Below are 26,380 nucleotides of genomic sequence, written 5' to 3'. Positions count from 1 at the left end.
AAACTTTGCATAGTTACCTTAGTCATAGCCGAAAAGCTTGCCAGTGAATCACTAATGAGCTTTTCCTGGTTTATATACTGTTGTGAAAACAATGGTTGGATTTTGTTGATCTTATCACATTAGCATAACTCTTTCCAAGACCCAGATTACTAAAATGAGTCACAAGTTATCGGTTAATTGAGGTTCATGTTGTGTACATGATTCAATTGGGTATTACTCATGAAGACACTTAATCAAGATTTCTAAAATATTCCAAATTCCAAACCTAAATTTAATTTGACGCACTAGGCTCCTTTAAATACAAAGCTTAACTTTATTAGATCTTCCAGGTTTGTGGTAGTAAATTGTGTTAAAATAAACAATTGTCTAGTTTAGAAAATTGAAACTAATTTATTGAAAAATATTCAATGAACATGATCAAATCAAACAGGGGCAAACTGAACGAGCCGCTTGATCCTCCTGAGCAACATCCTAATAAAATCTTTGCTTCCCTCTGCTTGGTCCTAAAATCAGCAACATTAGTTATCAATTCCAAATATATAATCTTTTTCAAATTCACCTTAGTTGCGTCGGAAATTTGTGCCTCGACTCTGTCACTCAGTCCAATGATGACTCCTTGCTTCAGCACGCTCAAATCTTGGGCCGTTGGCACAAAACCTGGCTCCAGAAGTGATTCTAAAAGGGTTCCGGTTAGATGGAATTAATTAAGATCGCACGTTAAACCTACCATTTAGAGGGTGGCCAGGGCGCGGCAGGTTGCGTCTCAGGTAGAGGTCGAGGTGGGCCCAAAGCAGGTGCAGGCATTCTTCCGTGAGCAGGCACAGCGCCTTCACTTCCGTTCTCCGCCGCGCCACTCTGTCCTCGACCAACTGGCGCGATTGCAGGAACGGTTCTGACATCGTCATGTTGGCCTGGCGAAGGAAAATTATTTTTTTAATTTCTTATTTATACTTTCTCAGGGTTATAAAGCTCACTTGGTTCTGCAGCGACATTGACATGGAGTTGAGTCTAGTGACCTCGAGGTCGATCTGCTTCTTGGCCTTGCTGACCAGCAGGGAGAGTTCGTTAACCTGGTTCAGCAGCAGTCCCAGGTCTGGCGGTTGGAGGTGCGCGGTGCCTGTAGAAATAAAATACTTCTTGATACAGAGTTTGCGATTTTAGTTTTCAAAGCGTACTGTTGTGGTTGCCAGAGTCACTGACGGATGGTTTGAAAATGGGCTGCAACACCGTCATGGGCCTTTGCTCGACGGCTATGTGCCGGGCGAAGGTCAACAGGTGGATGGCAGTTTGCAACACCAGCAGGTAGCGCTTGTCTTCCTCCTCCTTCTGCGGGTCATCAGTTCTGCAAAAGAAAAATTATTGTGGAACAGTGTTTTTAATTTATCGATAAATTGAGCAGAATAAATAATTCAACAGGCTGAAAACTATAAAAAATCTGTCGTGACGCTCTTCAGTCTGAACAGGAATTCAATCAGGGAGGAAGTAAAAAAATATTGGCGATATAAATAAGAGATTTTACGAATCTTCCGATTTTTTTCTTGGTTTACGAGAAATTTGACATCAAAATTAACAAAAATTTACCTGAGTTGGAGAGCGAGTTGTTGGCTGACGTAGAACTTGGGAAGCAGTGAAATGGTAAACTGCCGGAGGCGCTGCATGCTCAGATTTGCTAAAGGAGACCGGTTGATGTTGCTGTTGGAGGGGCTGGCGCAGATTGAAAGCAGGTGCACCACCAAGCTCAGCTCCTGCAGGGCATCCAGTGGCAGATTTGGCGAGCCACTTCGCAAAATCAGTTGAAAAACGTCTGCGTGGTTAATCAAGAATGTAGACACCTGTGGTAGCAGTCAATAATGTGCATTTAAAATAAAAATCGTCAAATGCTTTAAAATAATTTTTGAGCAGTAATAATTAAAAAGTCCCTTGACTTGCCTCATGGACGCAGGAAATGTTGTTGCTGCCCATGGTGTTGAGGATGGAGGAGCACAATTTGAGTGCCGGCATGAGAATCTGGTGGTACCTGGCCAGCGTGCCAGGGACGCCAGTGTCGTGGAGCCCAGCGTCCTCGTTGAAGGGTCGACAGTCAAGGGCAGACAACTCGCTCAGGGCCGAGAGTAGGCCAAGACGGAGACACGCCTCGGCCTCAGGCCGCTCCTGCACCAGCCGGCACAGCAGGGCCATCTTGGCCTCGTACACGTAGAGGGGTTTCAGGTTGCTTGGGGACGGGCGCAGCATTTCCAGCAGCTCCTGGTCGCTCATCACGATCGACTCGATCAGTGACTGCAGGTAGCCTTTGTTTATCATCAGGGACGTCCAACTCGCCTGCGGACTCAGCCGGAACTGCGTTTAGAAAAATTGGGATTAGAGGAGGTGATTCATGATTTTAAATTTTTAGGTACCAGAGCCGCGATCATGGATAGGGCCAGCATGCGGCACACTTCATGGCCGCGGGTTGCGTCCACGAATATGCTGCTTATCCAGTTTTCATTCAGCTTGGAAAGAGCCTCCAAGGCAGCCATGCGGCGCTGGTTCAGCGTGGTGATGGCATTCAGATTGGCTAAAAATGGTTTATTTCCGTAAAATTCTGACCTATGCACAATTACAAATTTTCAAGGATATGATATAGCGAAAGGAGATGATTTTGTGAGAATTTGCTCTTAAATCTGATCTAACTGTGGAACAATGTATAATTGCCAATAACAGAAATTAACACTCACATGCAATTGGGTTTTGAGCCAGGCGTCGGAAGTAGAGCGACGACCCTCCAAGACCTTGGCCGAGTTCCCGCAACTCCTCCGCAGTGGCGTCAAAGCAGGACAAATGCAGGAAAACTAGCAGCGATCCGTACAAATTGGCCCTCAGGAGCTGCACGTTGCAAACTAACGCCAACGGATTAGAAACTGTCATTTATAATTTCAGATTTAATTTACTTGGTTGGTTGAGCCAATGGGCGATGCCAGAAAGGATGGCACCAACGGTTGGTGTGTCGATGGTCAGCAGGAAGGGATCAGCAATGACGTTGCCTGAGCTGTCAAGCAGCTGCTGGTTGGGGTCGACGGCTCTCTCACGGGCCTCCAGCACCACCAGGTGACACTGGCGGAGGCTGGCCAAGAGGAGAAGCAGCGCTGAAGAGCTCAGCGAGGCGATTTCCGGAGAAAGGGTGTCTCCTGCGATCTGGATCTGAGGGAGGAGGTAACACAGATTAGATTTTGTTCAATCATGGTCTCAAACAGGAAAAGAAAAATTTATTGCATTCAAGAGGTGCTCATTTCTTATCTCTCCATTGCATATCAGTTGAATTAAACGCATGCTTGAAGAAAAAGGCCAACGCTTTTGAACGTGGTGTCATGAAAGGAAATAAAGGCTATCAATTTATAAAAGGTAAATGTAATTTTTAATGCTTTAAAATAATTTTAAGAATACCTCAATTTTAAATTGTACCTTGTTCAAGAGAAGCTTGATAATGGCGAGCAGGAGGCGGTGTCGCTGGCCAACAGGCATGAACTCGAGAGGAATGACGTTGAAGAGGACTCCAACGACATGTCTCCAGGCACCCGCAATCTTAATACCACCCAGAGTGAGTGACCGGGCGTGATTTACTCTTGCAGCATAGCTCAAAACCTCCTGAAATTTTATAAATAAATTATAATAAAATAAATCATTGTTAAACATCAACACTAACCTTGAGTTCGGCATTGACAAGGTCTCTCTGACCAGCGTAGGCATTTGACTTGCTGAGTTCGATTCGGAACAGTAAACTTAACTTGGAAATGTCAACCAGACCCTCAGACGGGCTTCCAGCAGGGAACTCACACTTTTTCAATGCCTTTTTAGAGGGAGATTAATTTTCATTTCAATATAGGTATTAATCTCTTTACCAATTCAATCTGAGAGTGGTCGAAAAACCTCCATGGCAGTGCCTCCACTTCCTGCATGGTGAAGTCAATGTCTTGCAGAATCATGGCCATCAATTCAGATCCGTGGCGTTGCTTTTCTGTACGATTTATAAACGTTTCCCATATGGTATTATAAAATTCCATTTTCAGGTCCAAACAAAAGAAATTAATTATTTTAATATTGATGAACTATTACTTTGCCTTATTTTTATTCAAATTCCTAGCATATAAATTTATAAAGAGTTTGACCTACCATGGTAGCCACTGTAGCTGAGATGAGTGGTGTCCACAGACTTCATAAGATCGTCAGCTGGCATGGACAAGAGTGCTCTCAACAGACCCTGAATAGACGATTTCTGTTTTTCACAGAAGCTCAGTTTCAGGTCAACGGCAATGCATCTGAGCAGCCAGGAGGCGCAGTGAAGACCAAACGCTGAAATTGCCAAAGTTAAAACCACGTCTCGAATTTGACGGCGCTCACTCACAAGTCTTTGCGATGATGGCGTTGCGGATTTTGATAACATGCCGAGAGAGGAAGTCGTTGCAGAGTCTCAGATATTTCAAGGTGGGCCTGGCGCTCTCAGGGTTGGAACACAAGGTGTGCAGGATGGCATAGCACCGCTCGTGGATACGGCCGGGCTTCTGGTAAGCGCCGTGAACGTTAGCCAAGGTGTCCAGCAATTGAATAATCGAGTGCAAACAGGATCTTGGAAAGCTCAGCACTCCTATTTTTAACAAGAGAGGAAAATTTGACGAATTTTAGATATATGATAGAATATTCACTCATCAATATCCAAAATAAATTTTTTAAATTTTAATTCCCTACCTGTTTATTTTATTTATTCTATTATCAGTTTTTCCTTATCATTTTAGAGAAAGTAAGGCAGATTTCTAACCTGGATGCTGGAGCACAGTGTGCCTCATCTCCCTCTTGATCTCGTAGCCCAACAGCAGGTGGGCCACTGTCGGGGCGGGGAAGAGAAGGCTCTGCGCCAGGAAATCGAGAACCTCCTCTTTCAGCTGCAGGGAAAGCGCGGCGCCATCCTTCTCTGGTTCATAAGGATCCTCAAAGGAGTTTGCAAAGTCGAGTATGTCCACGAAAGCGTGCTTTGACGGCTTTGATTGGATGGAGAAAGCCACAACTTGAAGCAGCTTGTGATGGCTGCTTGCGTTGGACGCCAGCAGTGTCAGGAACCTAATAGCCAGGGACGCGTGTCCGGGCAGCCACTGAGCATATGACATGAACCTGGAAACAATTATCAAGTTTATTTGAGAAACTTTCTAAAAGTGTATTCTCTGCTTTGAGAAAAGGAAAGAATTATATATAATATAATACAATGATTTTAAAATATTTTATATTTTTAAAATGGCCTTCAAATTTTGCATTGATATAGAATTTAAGGCTACATTTTAAAAATCAACAGCAAAGAAAGTTATATCTGATTTAAATTAAACAGTGCTGGAAAAATCTTACTTGATGATATTAATGGGATGGTCCTGATGTCCAGTTCGCGGATTGATGTTGAAGATGAGCTTGTCGAGTCCGACAATGGTCTGAACGACTTGCTTAGTGGTGGTTGCATTTGAAAACACCTTTGTTAGCTTAGGCAGCTTTGCCAGGGCCAGGTGCAGCAGGGACAGACAAATATGGGCGCTAATCTCAAGTTCTCTCTTTCCAGGGAAGTCGGTGAACTTGTCCAAATGCAGACACGCCTCGTCCAGAATTTGCAGCACCTAGAACAGCAGTTAAAAAGGAGTTGGAAATACTAAAGCGAATAATACCAATTTTAGTAGTGGTGAAGGCGAGTTCAGGGAGACGAGAATGTTGAATCCAGGGTGGGGAGCGACGTCTGTGGGCATTTGTCCTGGAGTTATTTCCACCTTCCTTCCAGCAATGTCCTGCACACTCGGTTCATACTGCGAGAGCAGCGAGTGCAGCAGTCTCAGGCTACTCTCTGCCACTTGCCACTGTGGGTAGGAGTAAATTAAGTTGGATATGAACATGTAAAAATCCTCTGCGAACCTTTTCCTCTGGTTTTCTGTAGGTTCGGTGCAAAAACGGCAGAAAGACGCAGTCAAGGGCAAAGAACATGTAAGGCGAGAGTCCTGGCGGCCTCTTGCCCATTCCAAGGAGTAGCGGCAGCTCGACGCCCTGCACCAGAGAGTTGAACAGGACCATCGCGGCCCTGGAAAGAGGGTATTCCTCATTGCGGGTCTCAACCTCTTCCAGTTCCGTCTGCAAAGGCAAGAAAATAATTCAGTTGGTTCTAGTTCGCAGATGTGGTAATTCTCCCCAATACTTGGTACTAGAAATTTCCAAACGTTTGCCAAGTAAATTCCATGATTGCGATTTACTCTTTCTAAATTAACTTTAATTAAATTATTCTAACTAAGTGACAAATTACTTTTCTAATTATTTAATTAAAGTAATATACTTTAAATTCTGAGAGTGAAGATTATCCCGATTATTAATACACAGCAATAAATATAATCCAAATAAATTGTGACAGGAAGTTCCAACCCCATATTTCAAGACCCCTTAGTGATTTTGTGAAATAGAGTTAAGAGGTAGTTATGTAACATATCAAGTTTCAACCATCCGACACCTACTCCTACACAGGTAAAAACTCATGTTGTACTTTATCTGGATTTATTTGATATGATGCACGATAAGCTCATCTTTCATAACAGAATAACCCATGTTTACTGCCTGGTTGCAAATAAAAATTGTGAAATTCTAGACAAACCTGGAGGCCTTTGGGTTGGTAGCTGCTGGTTGAGGCCACAGTACAGATTATATTTGCTGCCTCGATCTGCTGCCAGATTTCAGTGGCCACCTCGGTAGACTTGGCAAACGCGGACAGGGTGAGAAGGATGTCGGCCTTGAGAGGGACAGGCACGGCACAACGTACCAGCGCCAGGAAAGTCTGCACAGGAGACCAGCTGGGATTCTGGGCCAAGCTTTGTCTGCCCACTGGATCGTTTTCTGTTGAGGTAAATGAAATTGATTTTAGAATTACTAAAATGCTCGGAATATTACCTGCAACTGTCTTGATCAAGGTCAACACGCTGTGCAGACCAAGCAACTCTTGCGGGTTTATGCCCCTCGGCATTCCTCGCGGTCTGTAAACAGAGTCTGTGGCCAAAACTTGCGTATCCTGGCTCAGGTTGCTAGCGTACCTACATATAAAAAGAATGGTTATCTCCTAGAGATTTAAATCCAGATGTTTTACTTGTGCATTGCTCGGTAAAAGTGAGTCCAGGAAATGGTGCACTTGCTGTCGTTGGTGGTGTTGAGAAGCTGGAACACATGCTGAACGCCTTGCGGCTCCTTGGCTAGCGACGTCAGAAACTTGAGGTACGGCACGTAGAGCAGGGAGGGTAGATAATCTTTTGTCAAGTTGGCGAATTTGCTCAGAATGTTCTGCGGGCCATAATACATCAGTTCCAACTACCAGAGGCAATTTATTTCCACCTTACCTGAGAAACTGGCGTTCTGGACAAAACCATGTGACCATCAGAGGGTGGCAACCCCCAATACTCGCGTCCGAGACCACGTTTGTCGCTGTCATAAACCATGGCCATGCAGAGCAGGAGGTTCTCGAAGTGATTGTTCTGGTTTTTCGGTGGATTCAATCCTTGTTGGAAGAAAACATTGATGACCTGAGAAATAAACAAGCAACTTTGTTGAAAATGAAAACGACATAAAATTAGTATTTTTGATATCTTTAAAAATTGAACATCAGAATAAGGTTTTATGGTTTTAAAATAATTCATATTTATATAAACAAACCTTAGCGTTCTCGTCAGCTTGGTTGCGCATTTCCTTCACCTTCATCGGGAGCAGAATGAGGAAGTCCGTGAACAAGGTATGCATTCGGCAGACGTAAAAATCCTGTCAACATCAACTTTGTAAACAACACACCGCCACTGAGAGCAAATTGAATCAACAGACGTCTTTGGCAAACGCAGGGCTGGGCAGCATTTTGGTGTTCAGGAATTTGAAGACAGTGCTGTCAGCGTCAAGCGCACTATTGATCAGCAGCTCATCATCCTCCTCTCCCCGCAGGTTCAGCTTGTTCCTGATGGCGGCGGGCGTGTTTCTTAGTGCGCACAGAGACAGGCCCCATGCCAATTGCGCCAGTCTCTGCAGGTCGCTGCAATTCCACGTGGTTGTCGTCATCGGAGACAGGTCCTTCATCAGACTCTGGATCAGACTGTGCTCCGACACCAATGGCAGCCGCTGCACCAGTTCTGTAAGTAATCCAGAAGTCTTTCCATACAGTTCATGTAATTTTGTAAGGGTTGAATTGGATCAAATGTTTGGGCGAGGTTTAGAAATGAAGCAAACCATTGATAGTCATGAATGGATGATAAATAGATAAATTTAATTACAATCATTAATAAAATCAATTCAATAAAGCTTCCTCAGTGTATAGCGAGTAGGAATTTTCTGTAGACAAGCCGAATTTGATTTTAAAAAAATAGTTCAATCCATTAAGCAATTATATTTAAGTTATTTTTTGTACCATCGTGCTCCTCTTTTTTCTGCAAAACGCTGACGTCCAAGGCATACAGCTGGGCCATCACAAGAGTCAAACTGACATCGTCAATCACAGCTCCGTCTTCAATCCTTGAAAATTAAAAAATTATGTTCGTGTTTCTGGATCTTGGGCATTTTGATAAATTAAGACATCTAAGCAAGTCTCACTTGATTTCTGAAATGTGCTTGTTGAGGGGGAGGAGCGCCGCTTGCGGCAAACCGGCCTGAGCTGCGAGGCAGAAGACAACGTTGGCCAGCGACTGCCTGATGCCGAGGATGAGCTCGTGCACAAGGCGCTGGTGCTTGGGTCCACCGAGCCCTCGATTCTTCTGCAGCTTTTCCATCTCGCGGTTCACATCAATCTGGTTCAGCAGGTCCAGGATGGTGGTGATCAGGTTGTTGGACACCAACTGATCCATGTAGGCCGCGATGAGTCGGCTGTCGCAGCCACTGGCAAAGTCCCAGCTGATGCCCCTTCGGGCCTGCGCCAACAACCACAGCGAGTCGCACACCGCCTTCCGCCCGTCGTAGTACAGCATGACGGCCACCAGACCCCTCGTCAGGTCCGGGAAGTGCTGCATTTGCATCTCGGCTGCGATAATAATTGCAATTTATGTTAATCACCAAATCTCTATTAACGTACCAACTCCCAGCAGGTCTAGAGCGACGTATTCGTTGATGCCGAACATGTCTGAGAGAATGATGGTCTCCTCCATGAGCTCCCTGGACACATGCAGGGTCTGTCGGTGAGGCAAACTGGTGTTCTCCTGCACGCATTTCATCAACTCTTGCCGGCTTTTCGAGTCAGGAGCCTTATTGAAATACAGCACAATAAATAAAACTATTCATAAACAGCCGACTAATTCGCACTCACCGAGTTTTTCAAGAGATTTAGAAATGTTTGTTTAAAGTTTTTGAGATTTTCCTCGAGAATGACGGACGGGTAGTCGCCCGGCGAGGCCAAATACTTGGCGATTGTGTTGTGCAGCTCCTTGTACGGCGTCCACAAGTCCTCTGTGGGCCCCGGCACCCGGCTCGTCGGGTCCATCACAACCATGGCTGAAATTCGCCCCACACAATCGATTCAGGTTGTCTAAATTCTAATGCCGGCAAGTTTAACGCAAACACACAACAAGTGCAGCTGTTTGTTTTTCTTAAAGCCGCTCTTACTATTAGTTAGAGTACACGCCTGCTCCCTTCAGTGGCGCTGCAACCGCCAGCAGAATGGAACAAAAATAACGCGGGCTCGCGTGCAGGAAGAAACCGAAGAAACTATAACCTCGTGCAATATACCACTTTTATAATATTGTTATTTTTGGCCACTTTTCCAAATAATTAATCACGTTTAACTTAAAGTCGATATATGTACAAATAATTTGATTTCCTCTACAATTAGAATAGTCACTTGAAGTAGTTTTTTTCTTAATTTTAATGATAAATAAATGAAAACCAATTTAAATTTCTCTTATTTTTTGGCAGTGAAAATTATCAACTTAATTGGGTAGCTGTGGAAAACGAACATAAAATTAACTTATTGATTGATTTATTTATTTAATTATTTATTAAACGCCAATACAACTAATAGTATACAAACCTTGAAAATCACAACTTTTTTGGCGGCGGCTTTGGAAAAAGTCATTGGTTTTTGTCTCAGTCTAATAGGTGGTATACATGCTTACAATATATGCACAATTGTCACAGGCCTCTAGGTCAAAACATTTGTTGGAACAGATTATATAGAAAGTGCGATATCCATCGCTTCTTATGGCATTGAGGGCATCTACTTTATTATTAATATTACTTAAAAACTATTTAATCAATTAATATTATTCTCCTTTTTCGCAGAGTTAAGGTTACGTTAAGTACATAGTATTAAATAATAAAATAAATACTCATAAATAATTAAAATCTAAAAGGCAGAGTTCAAAATTGGTCCATGAGTGAAAATTAAATTGACGACCACAAAACGTTCACAATTAACCGTAAAAGACCTTCCTTTGAGATGATTCAACTATGTCTGTGAAAACTTCCCTTATGTGCTCGATGAGATCCTTAAACTCTTTCTGGAAAATTGGGTCAGAACTAAATGCATCGTTAGCTCTTTGTACATCAGTTTCGTTGCATTGGGATTCCGGCAATAGCTGGAAAGCGCGAAAGCCTATTGCGACAAGCACACCATAGTGGCGAGCTCTGTTGTAGCTATTCCAAAAACCGTCAAAATCAATTTTGAGATCATCGCAGCAAACATTAAAAGCTTCCACGTATTTCCGCACGAGATCCTTTTCGTTCTTGGCTCTGAAGTCCTGGGTCGCACTTGTGTACATGAAATACATTAAATCTATGTAAGCTGGGCCGACATAGTAGGTCTGGAACATAAAAATGTTCATACATAAGTGATTTTTTAATTTTTACTGAAATATTTTTGTTAAATGATAAAATCTGTAATACATGTCACATTAAAAATCTTACTCTTAACTGAGTTGAGCAAGTTTAAAATTCATATTTCAGCAATAATCACGGGCTTTGACAAAGATTCTACTCTCTATAATTAATAAATAGATTATGATTACCTGACAGTCAATGAAGCGCATCTCAGTTTTTTCGCTACCATGCTTAAAAAACATGTTTAATAAGTGACAGTCAGCATGGAGAAGCACCTTTAGTCCATTTTCATCACCATCACCCTCCATAAGCGGTACAAGTTTCTCAACAAATTGTTCAGAATTGATGAAACTGGAGAGTTTTTCGATTTCATTTCTATCGCTCAGGACGTTTTCCATTAGGGGCGAAATTATATATTTCGCACTCGTGTGAATTCGATCCTTAAAATGTTCTTTGGTCTTCCTCCAATCGATTTTGGGCAAATCCGTGCGTGCATTCATTTTGCTAGCTACGGACGCTGCGTGAATTTTGGCAAGGCTTTCGACGACGCAAAGAGCGACGGGCATGGACAGCTTCTTCTCCTTGATCACGGTGCCATGTGAACTCGAGGTCTCAAAACCAGCCGCACAGAGGTCCTCTAAAATGATTGCTCTAGTTCTCGGATTTTCTGTGTGAATATCATGCATTTGGACGATTGGCAAATCTGGTATGGCGTTTTCAAGTTCAGGCTTCAGTTCCTCGAAGTAAATGCTGTCAAAAAGAATTGAATTTGAATTAAGATATTTTTAGTTATATATTTCGTAGATTAGCAGGAATAGGCCGGAGAGAGAAAAAGCACAGATTCTAAAAGCTGATAGTTTTTTATGCGTTAAAAAATTTACTAGCATCCCCATCTTTTCCGAAAAAATCAATGAAAAAGTTTCAAAAATTTCCAGTACTTTATAAATTTTCATTATTAATAATTTTTCCTGAAAAAAATGTAAACTTTCGCACATGTCGTGGCTTTACACTTTACACTGCACGTTATTTTCCTAGTGCATCTCAGCCAAAAGTTTTTAAGCACAATTTTCCCAGATATAGGAAGATTTTTAACTTAATTTTTTCGAAAATGATTGGGTTTTAAAAATCAGGCCATTTTCCCCGACGATGTGGAATTTTGAAAAATCATAGAATTTTGAAGAAATATAAACATGTTAAAAGTATATTGGGGGCCGAAAATCGGTAAAATTAGCAATGCTCCTTAAAATAATCACAACAAAACAAACTTACCATTCTCGCTCTGCAGCATTTGCTTCTAGTTCACCAGCCATTGGTTTTTTAACGATGAACGAGACTGGATGCTGAGACGCAACAACATGGTACGTTACTCGCAAAACCACTCCGAGGTAGCCTTGATTCTCCAGTTTCTGTTCATTGCCATTGCAAATCAAAATATCTTCGCCGAATTTCTTCTTCACTAAATACTTGAGATCAATTTCCGGTGTTTGGCTGCACGGACACGCCAGCAGGATAGTCATGGTTGGACACTTTCTGACGCTGGAGTGAGTTAAAAACTGAACACTTTGTAAGCAGACAGCTGAAATTTATAGAAACACACGTAGTTAGTGTTTTGGCTCTCCAAAAAGGATTTCGTGGGGAGGTGTGTAACTAGTAAATAAAGAAAACAGTAATAGGAATTTATTTAGAGTAATATTTATCTGTTAAGTCAATAGAGGGCTGATATTTGCTTTGTTAATATTAGTTGGTTTATTTGTTTTCAACGAGTGTATTTTACCGATTTCCATGGTCATTGAGTCAGTAAAGAAAACAGTAGCAGAAATTTATTTAGAAGAATATTTATCTGTTAAGCCAATAGAGGGCTGGTGTTTGCTTTGTTAATATTAGTTTTTTTGTTTTCAATGTGTGTATTGTACTGGTTTTCATGGTCATTGGGTCAAAGTGCGCATTTAACAGAAAGTTAGTGAAATCAATTTTCAATTATTTTAATTAAAATACTGTAGCGGTTCCCGCACAATACTTTCTGAAAACTAAGAAGTTTTAGCTATAATAATTTCCCAGGTTCCCGTTTAAATATTTGGGAAAATCGGCTCAAAAGTTTGATTGCTATTCAAGCAGCGAGCACTGCCTCTTTTTGGAAATCTTGATTTATTTCGCCGGAAGAGATATTTTCCTAATAACTCGCGCACCATTAGGCAGATCGCGATGAGAGGTATCAAAAATCTCCGACAAACCATTTATATTTACGAGAATTTGGCAAAACCTGAAACTTTACGTTTTCTTGGTCCTGATTTATTCAATACACCTCATAGAAATAAACTTGCTGTTAAATTTCACGGTCAATAAACTCAATTTCATGAAATACTTTCTAAAGTGAACAATGCAAAAAAATGTACTTTGAAGGAATCAATGTCGCTGTGGGAGTCTCGCCACGGGACACCCCGACAGAGAGAGAGAGTTTAATCAACCCTCGTGAAAGTGACCAAGCAGCGATATATTATCATTTCGCTTGACGGTTAACGCAACAACCAGTTCGAACTTTCAAAAGTGCATACTTTGACGCCAAATTTTCATAATTAATCATTCAATTTATTTGGGGTTCCCAAAAGTACTGAAATAGGAGTACAATTATTGCTTCGGTAATAAACGATGCTTACCGCAAAAATAAATCCAGATTTTAATTCATTATTGCACAAAAACATGAATCGAAATAGAAATTAAGCCCAAAGAGCCACCCCCGGAGATAGGCGTTGAATCCCACCCCCAACTGCAACCTCTCCAAAAACCTTACATAATCATGATTAACCATGCCAACCTCAAATCTGCTCAAAATCTTTGTAAAATTAAGTAAATTTTAGGGTACCTCATGTGCAGGTTTATTCAAATTTTAGTCCGATTATCTTGAAAAAGAAAACAAACCGTATTACAATTTTGTGATGTGCTTTTTTCCACAAAATGGTGAGCATATTAACAATTTCAAACTTTGACAAATCTTTGTCGTTTGAAATGTGCTTGGTGATTTGTTAACTTACAATCAAGTTCTAATTTCCAGTTCGTCAATGATCAAATAGCTTTAGCGTGTCATGAACTAAATTTTAGATGTAATTAGTTCAATTTATCTCAACCAAAAGCCAAGTTACGACCGTACAGCAAAGAGTCACCATGTTCTCCAAAATTTCCAGTGGTTAACCATATTTTCATGGCAGATTTCGATATCTCTCGTCAAGATCTAATCAACAGTATCTGATACTTTTTGGAGAAACTCTATATATGTTTTGAAATTAAATCAGATTTCAAGTAGGGAGTTCAAGAGGGTAGTTCTTAACCCCCACTTTTCTCAAAAATGTACAGTGCTCAAGTGGTCAAGGGTTTTCCATGCTTTTGCTGTATATCAATCCTCGTCATTAATTAGATATTTCTTTGAATTTGAACCTAATATTTCATGGCATCAAATAAATATTAATTAAAAACTAACCTGAACCAATCATCGATGGTCCTCTCAGGGAACTCATGTCCTTTAATAATTGCGTGCGCTCACTCATTGTCAGCTATAACATGCTTCGCTGACACACTGAACACTTCTATCGCTACTACCTTCCAACCCTCAGGGTACGAACTGAGTGAGCGTTATTCCCCCTCTTCCCTACTAGACTTTTTCTTCGCTTGCTATTGGGTGTTGATGATGAAATCGTTTTCGTCTCGTCAGGTCTCGTCAGGTCTCGTCAGTTAACGTCTAAGTCATACTGTATAATTTTTGGTCACCAGCTGCGTGACTTTGGTTAAACTGTACCACGTCAGCCACAGTTCAAAATGTCAGAAAATTTGAAAGGTACGTTGTGCTAAAGAAAAATTCGTTTCTTAATTTAGGGCAACTCGATTAGGCAATATACAACTTTTGGAAATTTTCAGCCGCACCAGCTGCCGTCGGGTAAAATTCCCGACATAAGCAGGTTCAGCCAGCCCCGCCACCCCAAAATAACACGTGACGGAAACCTCTAATTGATTTATAATTATTTGTGTTGTCCATGAAACCAATCAACACGCAAAGCAGAATTAAATTTAATAAGTATGCAACCTGGTTAACTTTGACGTCAAGCTCGTTGCCGATATCTCCATCGTTTCACTCTCCACTTGCACTCCAGCATCCCAGACACTCGCGTCGTCAACAAAACTTACTAGAGCCAAACCCTTTTTCCGTCTGTCTTTGCGATCCAAATTAAAGGCGGACGAGCTTACTTTAGAAACTTCTGATGTTAAAAGGAAAAGCAAAATTGCAAATGGACCAATGTCGGATTGAAAAGTCTCATTTAATGATATTTTGAGTCCACCTTACTCAGACAAAAGAAAACCGAATTAAAATCAATGTAAGAGATATAAATAATTTAGCACAGAATGCATAAAACATATCATAAAAGTTTAAAATGAGTATACTGTTTGTTGCTTTATTTTTATTAGTTTATAGATTTCCCAAGATAGGTGATAACTCGTGTGTCAATAGCATTGCAAACGAATAACATCCTGATTTATTGGAGGACGCCTCTAATCCAGAAGACCTCCTTCATGTTACTGCACCCCAATTCCTAGTCTTTTGTAACGCCTGGTATTCGTCCCGTGAAATGCATTGCTCAAAAGGAACAAAGGAGCTAATTGCGAGTCGGACTGCTGAAAGCAGATCTCCCAAATCCAAATGTGGGAAAGAGTTAAAAGTGTACACATGGCGTTTAGAACATCTATAATGATTATTCTTCTCAGAAATTAGAAATCTATTTTTTTCATCAAAAGAAATTAAATTCTGTTGCCAGAGTAGAGAATTTTTGTATTTTATTAGTTGTGTTATTGAATATAAATACCAAAAGTGACTGAATACTTTTTATTTTTGCATTTGACAATTATTGAAAATTAAGCCTTTTGGTTAAATTGGTTAATCCATGTTGTAATCTGTGCCTCAACTCGCTGTCTTGCTTCAATTAACTGCGGCGGGTCGCTATCAAAAAATATCAGATCGGCAGCGTGACCTACATCTGAGGGAAGAATTCAGGATTTAAACCTTAAAATCAGATTATCCTTTATAAACCTTGAATCATGATGACCGGCGCTTCCGGGTTGATGTCCGTTTCTGCAGCTACTTTGCTCCAACCGTCAAAAGTTCCGTGCGTGAAAATCGCCCTGGTGACCTCAGGGGCTTTGCCTCCGAACTCCAAGTTGGTTCGAGCAACTCCAGCTTCTAACAATTCTTGGTTAAAGCTGCAAAAGAGAGTTAAAATTAATTATTTAATCCATTTAAAAGAAAACGAAGTTTTTTTACAATGAGGTCGATATACATTTTTCTTTTGTGGTGAAGTAACATGTTATACCAACAAATATTGACGAAAGCAAAAAGGGTTTGGCTCAAGTAAATACATAAAGTGTAATATTACTTAGAAAATAGTTTCGTATTTACGTGTTACAGTTGATTGTATTGACAGATTTTAAATATCCTATATTTATTTTAGGAAATAAGAAAAATTCCTACTGAAAGATATTTTAAACTTTCGTTAAACAAGAATTATTTTTGCGTAATAACCATTTTTCAGTTTGAAATTGCCTTGAAAATCCATTGCTTTGAAATAGTTTGTTGCGCAAACATTTTTACCTTTCACCAAAGACATCAGCACAGCTTCTGATGAAGTATTCTGCTGGCACGACGTTTCCAAATGGAGAATTTCCCGACAAAGTGAAAAACCAGCCCATCTCTAAACACGTCTGATAAATATACTGACGATCTGCGGAAAATTCATGATTAATTAATAGAAAATCAGCTGCTTCCTAATTCACATTTCAAGGCTGACCCAATGATGAGGAGCCACATATAAAAGAATAAATCTTACCATGAGATCCAATATTTCGACGATCTCATGGTGAGAATTATTTTGTTCGTGAAAGTCTCAATTTTACACTCCATTTTAAAATTGCCAAAATTAACACAAAAGTGTATCTTTGATTGCGTGAGTGTTTTTTTTTTTTAATTTTGAATGTGCACTTTAACTTTTGTTTCTTTTAGGTGATTGTATTGGGTCGCTCAATGTTTTTTTACGTCATACGAATGTGTAGTGTATAAATATGTGAATGGAAATTAAATAAATGAAATTAATTACAATTGTTTCCTGGCGCGACCTCAGTGGAATTGCGATAGAACTCCATGTTATCGTCGTAGTGAACTGGGAGGCAGGCAACTGGGTAGGTTTGTTTGATAACCTCGGCAAGGTTGACCAAAGGGGTGCCAGGGCCGTCTATCAGAAGTTGGCACTCGGTGGAAATCGAGCCAGGAAATGCGAATTGGACGACGGAGCCGAAAAGGTTTGCGACTAATGCATACAGGTACATCGCGTCATTCGGGTTTCTCAGATCCGATTCTTGGCACAGGCTAAATTTTCAATTAAAATGTTTTCATGTTTGTATTTAAAAAAATTCAATGAATGCCTTCTCAATAAAAAATAATTTATTACACTTACTTGAAAGAATCAGCGACAAACTGAACGTCATCTGGATTATCACTTGTGATACGAGCAACCATTTCGTCCATTGCTGCAGAAAGGTATCCAGGACAAAGTGGGTCTATTTTGCCCAAACCGATGCCTGTCATCTCATGATACTCTGGATTGCCAAATGAAAAAGAGAATTTCTAGCCATAAATTTTTTTATCCTTAATTGTCTTACCAAAAAAGTCGACTTTGGCCTCTTGCTGGCCACTGGAAGAGTAGGCGGCGTGGAAAATGTGCGAGTACTTCTGCCGGGCGAATCCTGCAAGCATTCCCGAGTAGGAAGTGCCACAAATAATCCACGGCCCGGTGAATCCGTTTTCTTGAGAAATTTGCTGGGCGAAGTTGGCAGCGTCGGCCAGCGCCTGATCGATGCTCAGATACTCTAGACTCTCTGTCTCAAGATCACTGTGGAGAAAAATTTTACTCTAAACTGCAATTTTGGCAATTTTATTTAATTACCCGATTGGCTGGCTAATGCCGTAGTAGCGATGCTCGAGTTCGAAGACGGCGCCTCCCAGCCGGTCAGCCATTTGTCCGACAAAAGACGTGTTCGAAATAAAACCTCCTGTTGCGTCCCACTCCCCGCCGAGGAACAGGAAGACGGGACCGCCGGACACATAATTATCCATCCTCTTGAAATATCTCTAACAAGTAAAAATTAAATTAATAACATGACGAGCAATGCAGAAAGGTTTACCTGGGAAAAGGTTCGAGTGTCCAACGGCCGGAAATGGTCAACAAGCTGTTGGAACTGGAATTCAGACGCATCCGTTTCAATTTTGGCCGGTCCAAGACTCAATCTCGGGTGGATCATTGGCATATGCAGAAACCCCCACGCAGGGGCTGCGAGAAGGACGAGAAGCAGCAGCTTTGAAATAAAAATAAAATGCCTTTTAATATTATTTAAGAAATTGATAATCACCTTATTCATTGCTGGATCGGTTTCATCTGACAGCCGGCCTCAATTTTCCTATCATTTATACTTTTTGATTATTTTGCTATCACTAATCGCAGCTAAGTTTGTTTATTTTTTTCAGTCCATTATTATTGTTATCACGTCTGTGAAATCATTTAGGCCTGGAAGTTTGTGGTCCAAAAGCACGTAGTCATGGGTTTTTAATTGGGCATTTTAAAGGATGGCTTTTATCTGAGAATAGCATCAAAAGGATCTAATTAAGCCGTATACAAAATCCAAATCAGGTCATATTTGGCACCCATTAATTTGGTGAAGATCAGACTTCAACATTGGTGGTTTAAAGCAGAAATTATTAATTTTGTTCATTTGGTAAAAAGGCGAGGATCATAGTTTGCATATATTCACCAGAATTTGTGAATTTTTTGTCATCTATATGTTCATGCTTACACTCGTGTTGGCATCCGAGTTCATTTTTCCTTTTTGACAAAATCTATTTCTAACAGCCAGGGTGTATTTAATAAATCCCCCAGATTCCTAAAGCTCCTAAACATCACTGAGATTCTGCACTGCAAAAGGTCTCGCAGTTGTTTGGAAAAATTGTTTTCAGACAATGGAATATTTAACAACAAAATATATCGACGTTTAAACGACGTGATAATATAGTCCTTTTAGAGAGCTTTGATGGTCAATGTCAAGATCAAGGCTGTTAAGCCTGTACCAGTGTCATTTATTGCATTGCGAAACAAACCAATTCAGGTGTCAGAGTTCGTTGAGCTCTGTGTATTGTAGTTCGACGACCTTTGTAATTCATAAACAATGTTTCTCCTGCACTTTATAGTTTATAATCCAAACCTCCCACTTACTTCAAGGAATTATGTGTACACATATATATTATATTACCATCTTATAAAATTTTACACAATCCACTATTCAGTGTCTATATAAAAAATAACAAATACAAAATCTAGTCGTCCCCGTAAGCTATGTCAAACGTGAATTCAGAGGTGACGGAATTAATATCATGTGATTTATTGTCCCATGACTTATTTCTTTTATCAAACAAACCTTCAATAAACAACAGTTGCGTGATAAAAATCTCATTCAATTCGTGTCACGAGGCGATGAGTAAGTAATTCGAGTATCTCTCCGCCCGCTCATATATAAAGTCTGAAGATTCGCCGACTGCCTCACACACACAGCTCCTTCCGTGAGGCTGGACGCACACGTGTATAATTAGCATCCCCTTTCGCAGTGTTACTCCATCCACATCGCGCTGGCTCAGTAATAAAAAGGCATGATCCATGACATATGGACCACCAAGGCGTTTGTTCTTTCTCGCTAATGCACCCGTCAATCAAAACGCGAAGCATGTAAATAGAGCGGTGGTGGTGCCGGGAAACCAGCAACTGTGCAGAGGCCTGTTTCAGTCTCGCTTGAAACACAACGAAAGCTTTGCTTCACACACAGATATTTGGCCAGATTAGATAAGATTGAAAAGATTTAATTTTGGTTTCTTTATAAAAATAATAAACGAATATAAAAACAAATAAGATAAATAATAAGTTTTGATTATTAAATTTTTAGTTTTTTAAAGATTTAATAATTAATATGTTTACAATTTTAAATATATTTACCGGACTCCCGCGCAGGTTTCCCGATTTTACGATAGTCTCCGGCTGCAGGCAGACGAGGTAAAAGCGTGCCTCTCTGCGTTTCGAGATCATTTTCAAAGGGAACGAACCCCATTTTTTATTACCGCACTAAGAACTATTGACCTTACAACGGAATCAACTACACACCGCTGCGATAAAGATAAAATATTTAAAAATTTCATTCATGCTTGCCAAAGCGATACTATATTAAACAACGTTTCTGGACGTTCCACGACCCGAGTGTAGATGTCAAGGGTCACATATAGATTTCTCTCAATTTGCAGCTGAGTGGTACGTGACGATGACAATTTTCCCGCTGGGAAATATTCGCAGCGAGAAGGCAGGGTATTATTATTTGTTACCTCCCGCATGTTGTATTTGCTAGACGCGCTTTGCTTAATGAAACAGTTAGTTTGTTGTAAGTAAAAACTAGCCAGCGTTCGAGTTTGGCCGCCGCTGCCGGGCCTTTCTCCTCATGCAGCAGGAGATGCTGTGTGTTTTTCTTTAGCCTCTCTTTCGCTCCACGGGAAGCGAGTGTAACTTAATAATACAACGCTGCCAAGCCAAACATCTACAGTCGGCTCTCACCCTCTCTGTCTCCCGCTTTTCCCGCGGTTGAGCAATCGACGTGGATTCCTTTGTTATTACCTAATCAAAACCCCGCGTTCTGTTTTCATATTCATATTAACTACGGATCAGCCCAAATTTTGTCTTCTAGTGTTGTTGCTGAGAAGCTGCCGCCAAAAAACAAAAATGAATTATGTAGAAAAACAGATGCATTTTTTTAAAAAAAAAATATTTGTGCTGGAAATCTCAAATCCTGAGCATAAAGGATTGCTTTCCAAGGGGAAAAAAGGTGAAAGAGTAGAGTTCAACAACACCCCCATAATGCAGGGAGATTTATGGGTCGTTAGACATTGTGTTCACTTTGTACAAATCACATGCGTCCCACAATTTCCCAACTTTCTTATAAAGGTGTTTGACCTATAACATAGCTCATTCTACTATTAACACGGCGGCTTTTCTTGGAAATAAATACACGTTTTACAATTTATTTTTCGTAAGGTAAGATTAGTTTTCAGAATGTTATTTTTACGGCCTCTGGATTTTTTGATTGCAAAAGATTTCATTTAAAAATTATTTCGTTGGCAGGTAAAAATTTTGATTGTTATTTTTATCAGATATTGACGTTCATTAATGCTATCAAATGAACCCGCATATAAAAGATAGTACTTCTCGATAATTATTTTTCATTGATACCATTTAATCCTGTTCTATTATGGATTAAAGAATGTTTATTTCTCTCGGTCCGATAAATTTCACTAATATAGCTAACAATTGTAAATTATTTTTTTCAATGGAGCTGAGCTATTCAGTTTATTAAAATTTATCAAATAATTCCATTCAACACTCATTTTGAGCTTATGTTTAAGCAGAAATATTTTAATCACTTGGAAATAATTTTTTAAACTGTTTCAAAATTAATTCTAATGAGTCTCAAGAGCTGTGATGCAAAAATATTTAAATATACAAAAGAAGAGCAAATAATACAAGATAAAATAGTTTGGGGACTCATTTTTAAGTCCAATCTCATTAGTAGCATATTTGAGCCAGAAAAAAGCTAAAAACAAATGAATTCAATTAAATTCTGTCTCAATTTACTCCGTCGATTTCTGTATAAATTTAATCCTGCTGGTGTACACATTTCGTTTTTAATCGAATATAAATATCTAATTGAAGAAACAGGAAAAATGTGGCAACGCTCAATGATTTTCCGGTCCGGTTGTGTTTGTATTAATATCACTTTTGAATTGTTTACACGGCGGCTCATCACGATTTGAAATATTTACAAGGTGTAAACAGTCTAAGGCTGCCGCTTGACATATGTTAAAAGCGCACATCTTCCATTTAGACGTCCTAATATACTGCGCTGCCCTTTGATCACTCTCTCAAACTGTGTGCCAAGCGGCCAGTTAGTTTGTTTTCGTTTGCGCTGCTTCTTTGATGCGAGAGAAATGTCTTCGAATTATTCGAAAGAATCGAATCGATGTAGAGGAGAAATTAGCGTCGCTTTTCTTTAAAGAGGAACGAAAATTACGGACTGCGGAGTGTAATCCGATATTTTTTGCTGCAAAGAGCAATTTGCAGTGTCAAATCGAGATAATGGATGGCCCGGCTTAACGGCTACTTGTCTTCAGTTTCCATAATGACTGATACTGTAAATAAATATTGCGACGCGCACACAGCCAGCCGATCAATCACGCGCGCCGACGAAAACAAAGGCGGTTGATATTTCATCTTTCAGCTGGAGATTTTTGAAAAGCGAGAGATAAAAAGATGAATTTTCACTTGCCTGTGAAATATATAAGGAAAAATAATCACCTATTTTCAAGTACTTAGTTAATTGCCAGTTGAAGAGGTTTTGTTGTTCAATCGTTTGTAATCTAATTCAAACATATCACTGTTTAATTTTCCATTTCTACTTTCCGTTTTACACAAAATTGGTAAGAGTTTTATCGATTTAAATTACACTTGGTATACATGTAAACTGCCTTTAGGAAGGTGAGTATTTCATTCAGAAATCGCCTCTTTTACAATTACGGGTTATCAAAAAACACCATCTAAATTGAATTCGGCAATCTCGGCTTTTAAAAGTGCAAAAAGAACAATCTCAACTCCGTTTAAAAAACAATTTAGCAACTAATATACAGTCATAGTCACGGGTCAAAGCTAAATTCTTAAAATTGCCACCAAATATCGAAGGCCCAAAATTGTTCGCCTTAGTGCGCATAAAAAATGTTCCAAAATTTATATACATAACGTCCATAGTACGATTTTGGCGGATAAAATTTGTCCTTTTCGAGATATTTTTACAGTGAAAGCTCAAAAAACGTGGTTTTTATAGGCAATGAAAATAATCGGGTAATTTTCAATTTGATTTCACGCAATTGACTATGCATACAGATTGAAAATATATATTTACGTCTTTTAGGGGTTGGAATAGACTATCTATACATCTCATGAAGTCTCCGGGGGTGTCTTTTTTTGCTCAGGAAACCTTAGCTAAATTTAGCGTTCTTTAGTGGCGATTGCTAGGTTTTTCCTTTTCGATATTGCAGGTCATTTTTAGTTTACCTTGAGGGGTTTTTAATATTTGTATTTTTGCAAACAGGAGATTTTTTCATACTTAAACATGTTAAATCAAGTGTAAAATATCAAGTTAATAAGCATTTTAATAGTAGTTTTGTATTGGCTTTGACTATATTCGTATTCATTTAACGTTCCCAATCCAAATTGAAAGCACATAAAAAATACGTTTTTTATAGTTTGAAATGCCGTTGACCTTTGAAAATACAAGGCAATGAGGTAATTCACCTGTGAAAAGTTGATGTCACAAAAATTGTTTTGAAGGACTCTTTTATTTATTTTTATTATTTCTGACAAAACAAAACAAAACAAGCATGGATTTCTTAATAAATGTTGCAACCAAAATTCTTTAAAAGGTTACAAGTTTTTGAAAAGAATTATAATTCAAGGCCTTGTTTTCTTTTTATTTAATCTCTCCTATAGACGAACGGATTGTGGGGGTTGCACCACATTTCTCGTCTGAATTGATATGAAATTCCGCTCACAAGCAGGCGAGATGGGCTAATCTGGTTACGAAGGCATTCTCTCTCTCTCTCTCTTCTGGCTCACTCTCTATCTGTGCGCAAACAAAGGGCCCACCCACCCGCCAGCGACGCATTCATTGGCTCGACTGTTTGGAAAGCAATCCCTCAGGAGCAACGTCAGCCTCGGCAATCCGTTTAAATGTGACAAGATAAACAGAAGCAGCTCCGCTGTGCAGATCACGTTACCTTAGATTGATTCTGCTTCGCCGCAATCGCATAAACACAATCGTGTGACGACGATCAGACCAAACTCTCATCTGTTATTCTTTATTGCAAAGCCGCCGCCAACGCTTTCTCTCTGCGTGCTGTCCGATCGATGAATATAGAACACACGACAAAGAAAATCAGCTTTTCATCACTTTCGGCGAGTTTGTTTGTTACCTTTGCATATGTTGACAAATTATTAGCTGCTCTCTCTTTTTCTTAGGTTTGGAAATGTTGAAATTTCGTAAAAAAGAATATCTCAACTGATAAAATCAAACTATTAATATGTTTAGGGTAGAGCACTGTGCGGTTGCGGTTGTGGTACAAAAAAACCGCAAACCGCACACCACAACCGCAGATGCGGCTATAATTTTGCGGTTGCGGTGCGGTTGCGGTTTTGGTTTTGCGGTTGCGGTGGAACCGCAAAAAACCGCAAATCTTAAGAATCAAAATTTACCATTTTAAAAATTACATGCGACTATTTTTTAAATGTATTAGTATTAAGTCAGGGTTCGCCAAGTTTGAAATGCGCAAAAATGCAGCATTTTTTAAGAAGTCGGATTAAATACCGCGATTTTTTTTGCATTTTCCAGGAAGCAAATTATAAAATTAGAATTAAAATCATTAAAAACAATATCAATTTTCAAGGGAACGCTGTAAAACATGGTCCAAATGTCTTCAAGGAAGATAGAACAATAGATGTGTATAACGCTGTTGTAATACCTGGAAATAGGCATTTTATAATAATACAAACATTTTAAAAAATCTCCTTTCAATAAATTACGTGTTAAATCTATTATCAAGACAAACAACTACTACAACGTTATTGATGCATCATAAATTCAATATAATTATTGGCATCTTTTAGTGGACAAGTTGATCGGATCAAGAGCCACTTAAATGTGTGCCCGCAATAAAAAAACGAGGCCAAATTTTTCAGAATGGCGTTATTTTTAGTATATCTTGATAATTATTTCATAAATTAATATAAATGACATTTTCCAATTTTTGGGTTCTATGAACCTCCAAATCTCAGGTTCAAACCATCAGAATTGCAAAAATTTCCCACCGATAGACTCGTCTTGACCTCCACTAAACAGGCAAAGTGTTTAGGGGGAGCTTACCCTCTTCCCCTTTCAACCCCATTGCTACAATTTTAATAAAAAATTAACATGCTACCATTTGCATGGACTTGGCTTCAAAACATTTAAAATCATCCTATATTCCTACTGAATTACCTCCCCGTCCATTCAACCAAAACTAAAAAAATATTTTTTAATAAAATGTAAATTAATAAAATTACCCAGAGCTATAAAATGTTATTCATTTTCGATGGGTTTGAAGTATAGGGGTGGAGGTTAAGAACACCTAAACCCTTCAGCTGCTCAGGGGAGGTCAAGACGAGAGTCTAATGGTGAAAAGTTTTTGCAATTATGATGGTTAAAACCCGAGATTTGGAGTTGCACGCAGAAATAATGAAATTTAAAGCCTTGCCAAAACAAAACTATTTTGTTCTAATACATTAAATAAATTGCGGTTTTGCGGTAATTTTGCGGTTACCGCAACTGCGGTTTTCGTCAAGACCGATGCGGTTGTGGTGCGGTTGCGGTTTTTGATTCAAAAAAATGCGGTTACCATGGTAATGAAAATTTACACCGCACAGTGCTCTAGTTTAGGGTTGTGTAATTTAGACGTTTTTTCTCAAAATATCCGACCATTTTAGACTGTTTTCTGGTGCAAAATACATATTTCTAGCCTTCAAACTCAAATGAGTTGAAATTGATTAGTTTTATTCTTCTTTCAAACTGCAAATTAGCAACACAAAAATAAGTGTGCTCTTTTATTTTTTGTTTTATTAAACACCAGTTTTTACGGTTTTTACGAGGGAAAATATGATTTTTTTCTAGTAAAATGATAAAAATTAATTTCGGGCCAAAAAATCCCTCAAAAATCTAAATTGTGAGACAAATTTTCTGATCCAATCATGTTGATGCATAGTTCCCTGGGCAATTAACCGAATTAGACGGCTTTAAAAGTTTTCTATAGGCTGTTTTTAAACGTTTTTTAGTCGGATTTTACAGTTTTGGGGGATTTTAAGGTTCTAATGACTTAGGATCTAACGATTCAAGCTCGTTTGATTGCTCCGCAACGATTGGAAGCTTTTGAATTAATAGTCGAACTTTTGAATTTCACATTTAGTTAAAAACCAACTCTTTTAATATTCCATGTTTATTAAAAGTATTTTAAAGCTGCCTTTTCTACTTCATGCTTTATAATTGTTTTTGAAAGTTCTATCATGAATTACCAATCATATAAATCAAGTGATTTGCTATTAATAAAATCATCAATTTAATATGAGAAATTGCTGTTCTCCCAAATTTTCTCAACCTTTTATTTGGTTTTTTCGGGGATTATTACGATCTAGTATAACTTTGAGAAATTGTAATAAATATAGCAAATAGATTAATTATTCAAACTCTGCTTTGTACGTGTATTCTTTTATTTGAACCGCTACACATTTCAATAAATTATAAATAACAAAATGTACATTTTCGCAAATAAAAAACATTCACACACAGACAGCAGAATGATTTCTATCTC

At 39.2% G+C, this 26,380-nt stretch overlaps 2 protein-coding genes across 2 annotated transcripts; both read right to left on the bottom strand.

Annotated features, from left to right (window-relative positions):
- Positions 1–370: 370 nt before the first annotated feature.
- Positions 371–9,561, bottom strand: Nup205 (nuclear pore complex protein Nup205). Its single transcript, XM_065484797.1, has 29 exons — positions 9,311–9,561; positions 9,080–9,248; positions 8,605–9,028; positions 8,423–8,526; positions 7,849–8,147; positions 7,687–7,788; positions 7,374–7,556; positions 7,127–7,317; positions 6,934–7,073; positions 6,641–6,879; positions 5,917–6,129; positions 5,676–5,861; positions 5,368–5,627; positions 4,790–5,139; positions 4,379–4,618; positions 4,147–4,326; positions 3,876–3,991; positions 3,680–3,823; positions 3,439–3,621; positions 2,928–3,177; positions 2,715–2,876; positions 2,397–2,554; positions 1,930–2,337; positions 1,582–1,832; positions 1,176–1,342; positions 975–1,117; positions 728–911; positions 560–675; positions 371–503 (listed from the first exon to the last, which is right to left on the bottom strand). The coding sequence occupies exons 1-29, from the start codon at positions 9,491–9,493 to the stop codon at positions 423–425; spliced, it is 5,826 nt and encodes a 1,941-aa protein (XP_065340869.1). The 5' UTR covers positions 9,494–9,561; the 3' UTR covers positions 371–422.
- A 6,110-nt stretch (positions 9,562–15,671) lies between these two features.
- LOC135942708 (putative serine protease K12H4.7) lies at positions 15,672–18,194 on the bottom strand. The gene is made up of 8 exons (XM_065488985.1): positions 18,034–18,194; positions 17,796–17,980; positions 17,512–17,741; positions 17,307–17,448; positions 16,950–17,218; positions 16,448–16,577; positions 15,890–16,059; positions 15,672–15,836 (listed from the first exon to the last, which is right to left on the bottom strand). The coding sequence occupies exons 1-8, from the start codon at positions 18,154–18,156 to the stop codon at positions 15,715–15,717; spliced, it is 1,371 nt and encodes a 456-aa protein (XP_065345057.1). The 5' UTR covers positions 18,157–18,194; the 3' UTR covers positions 15,672–15,714.
- Positions 18,195–26,380: the final 8,186 nt, after the last annotated feature.

Source organism: Cloeon dipterum, chromosome 1 (assembly GCF_949628265.1).
Source record: "Cloeon dipterum chromosome 1, ieCloDipt1.1, whole genome shotgun sequence".
NCBI lineage: Eukaryota > Metazoa > Arthropoda > Insecta > Ephemeroptera > Baetidae > Cloeon > Cloeon dipterum.
This window is presented reverse-complemented; position numbering and strand designations above follow the sequence as displayed.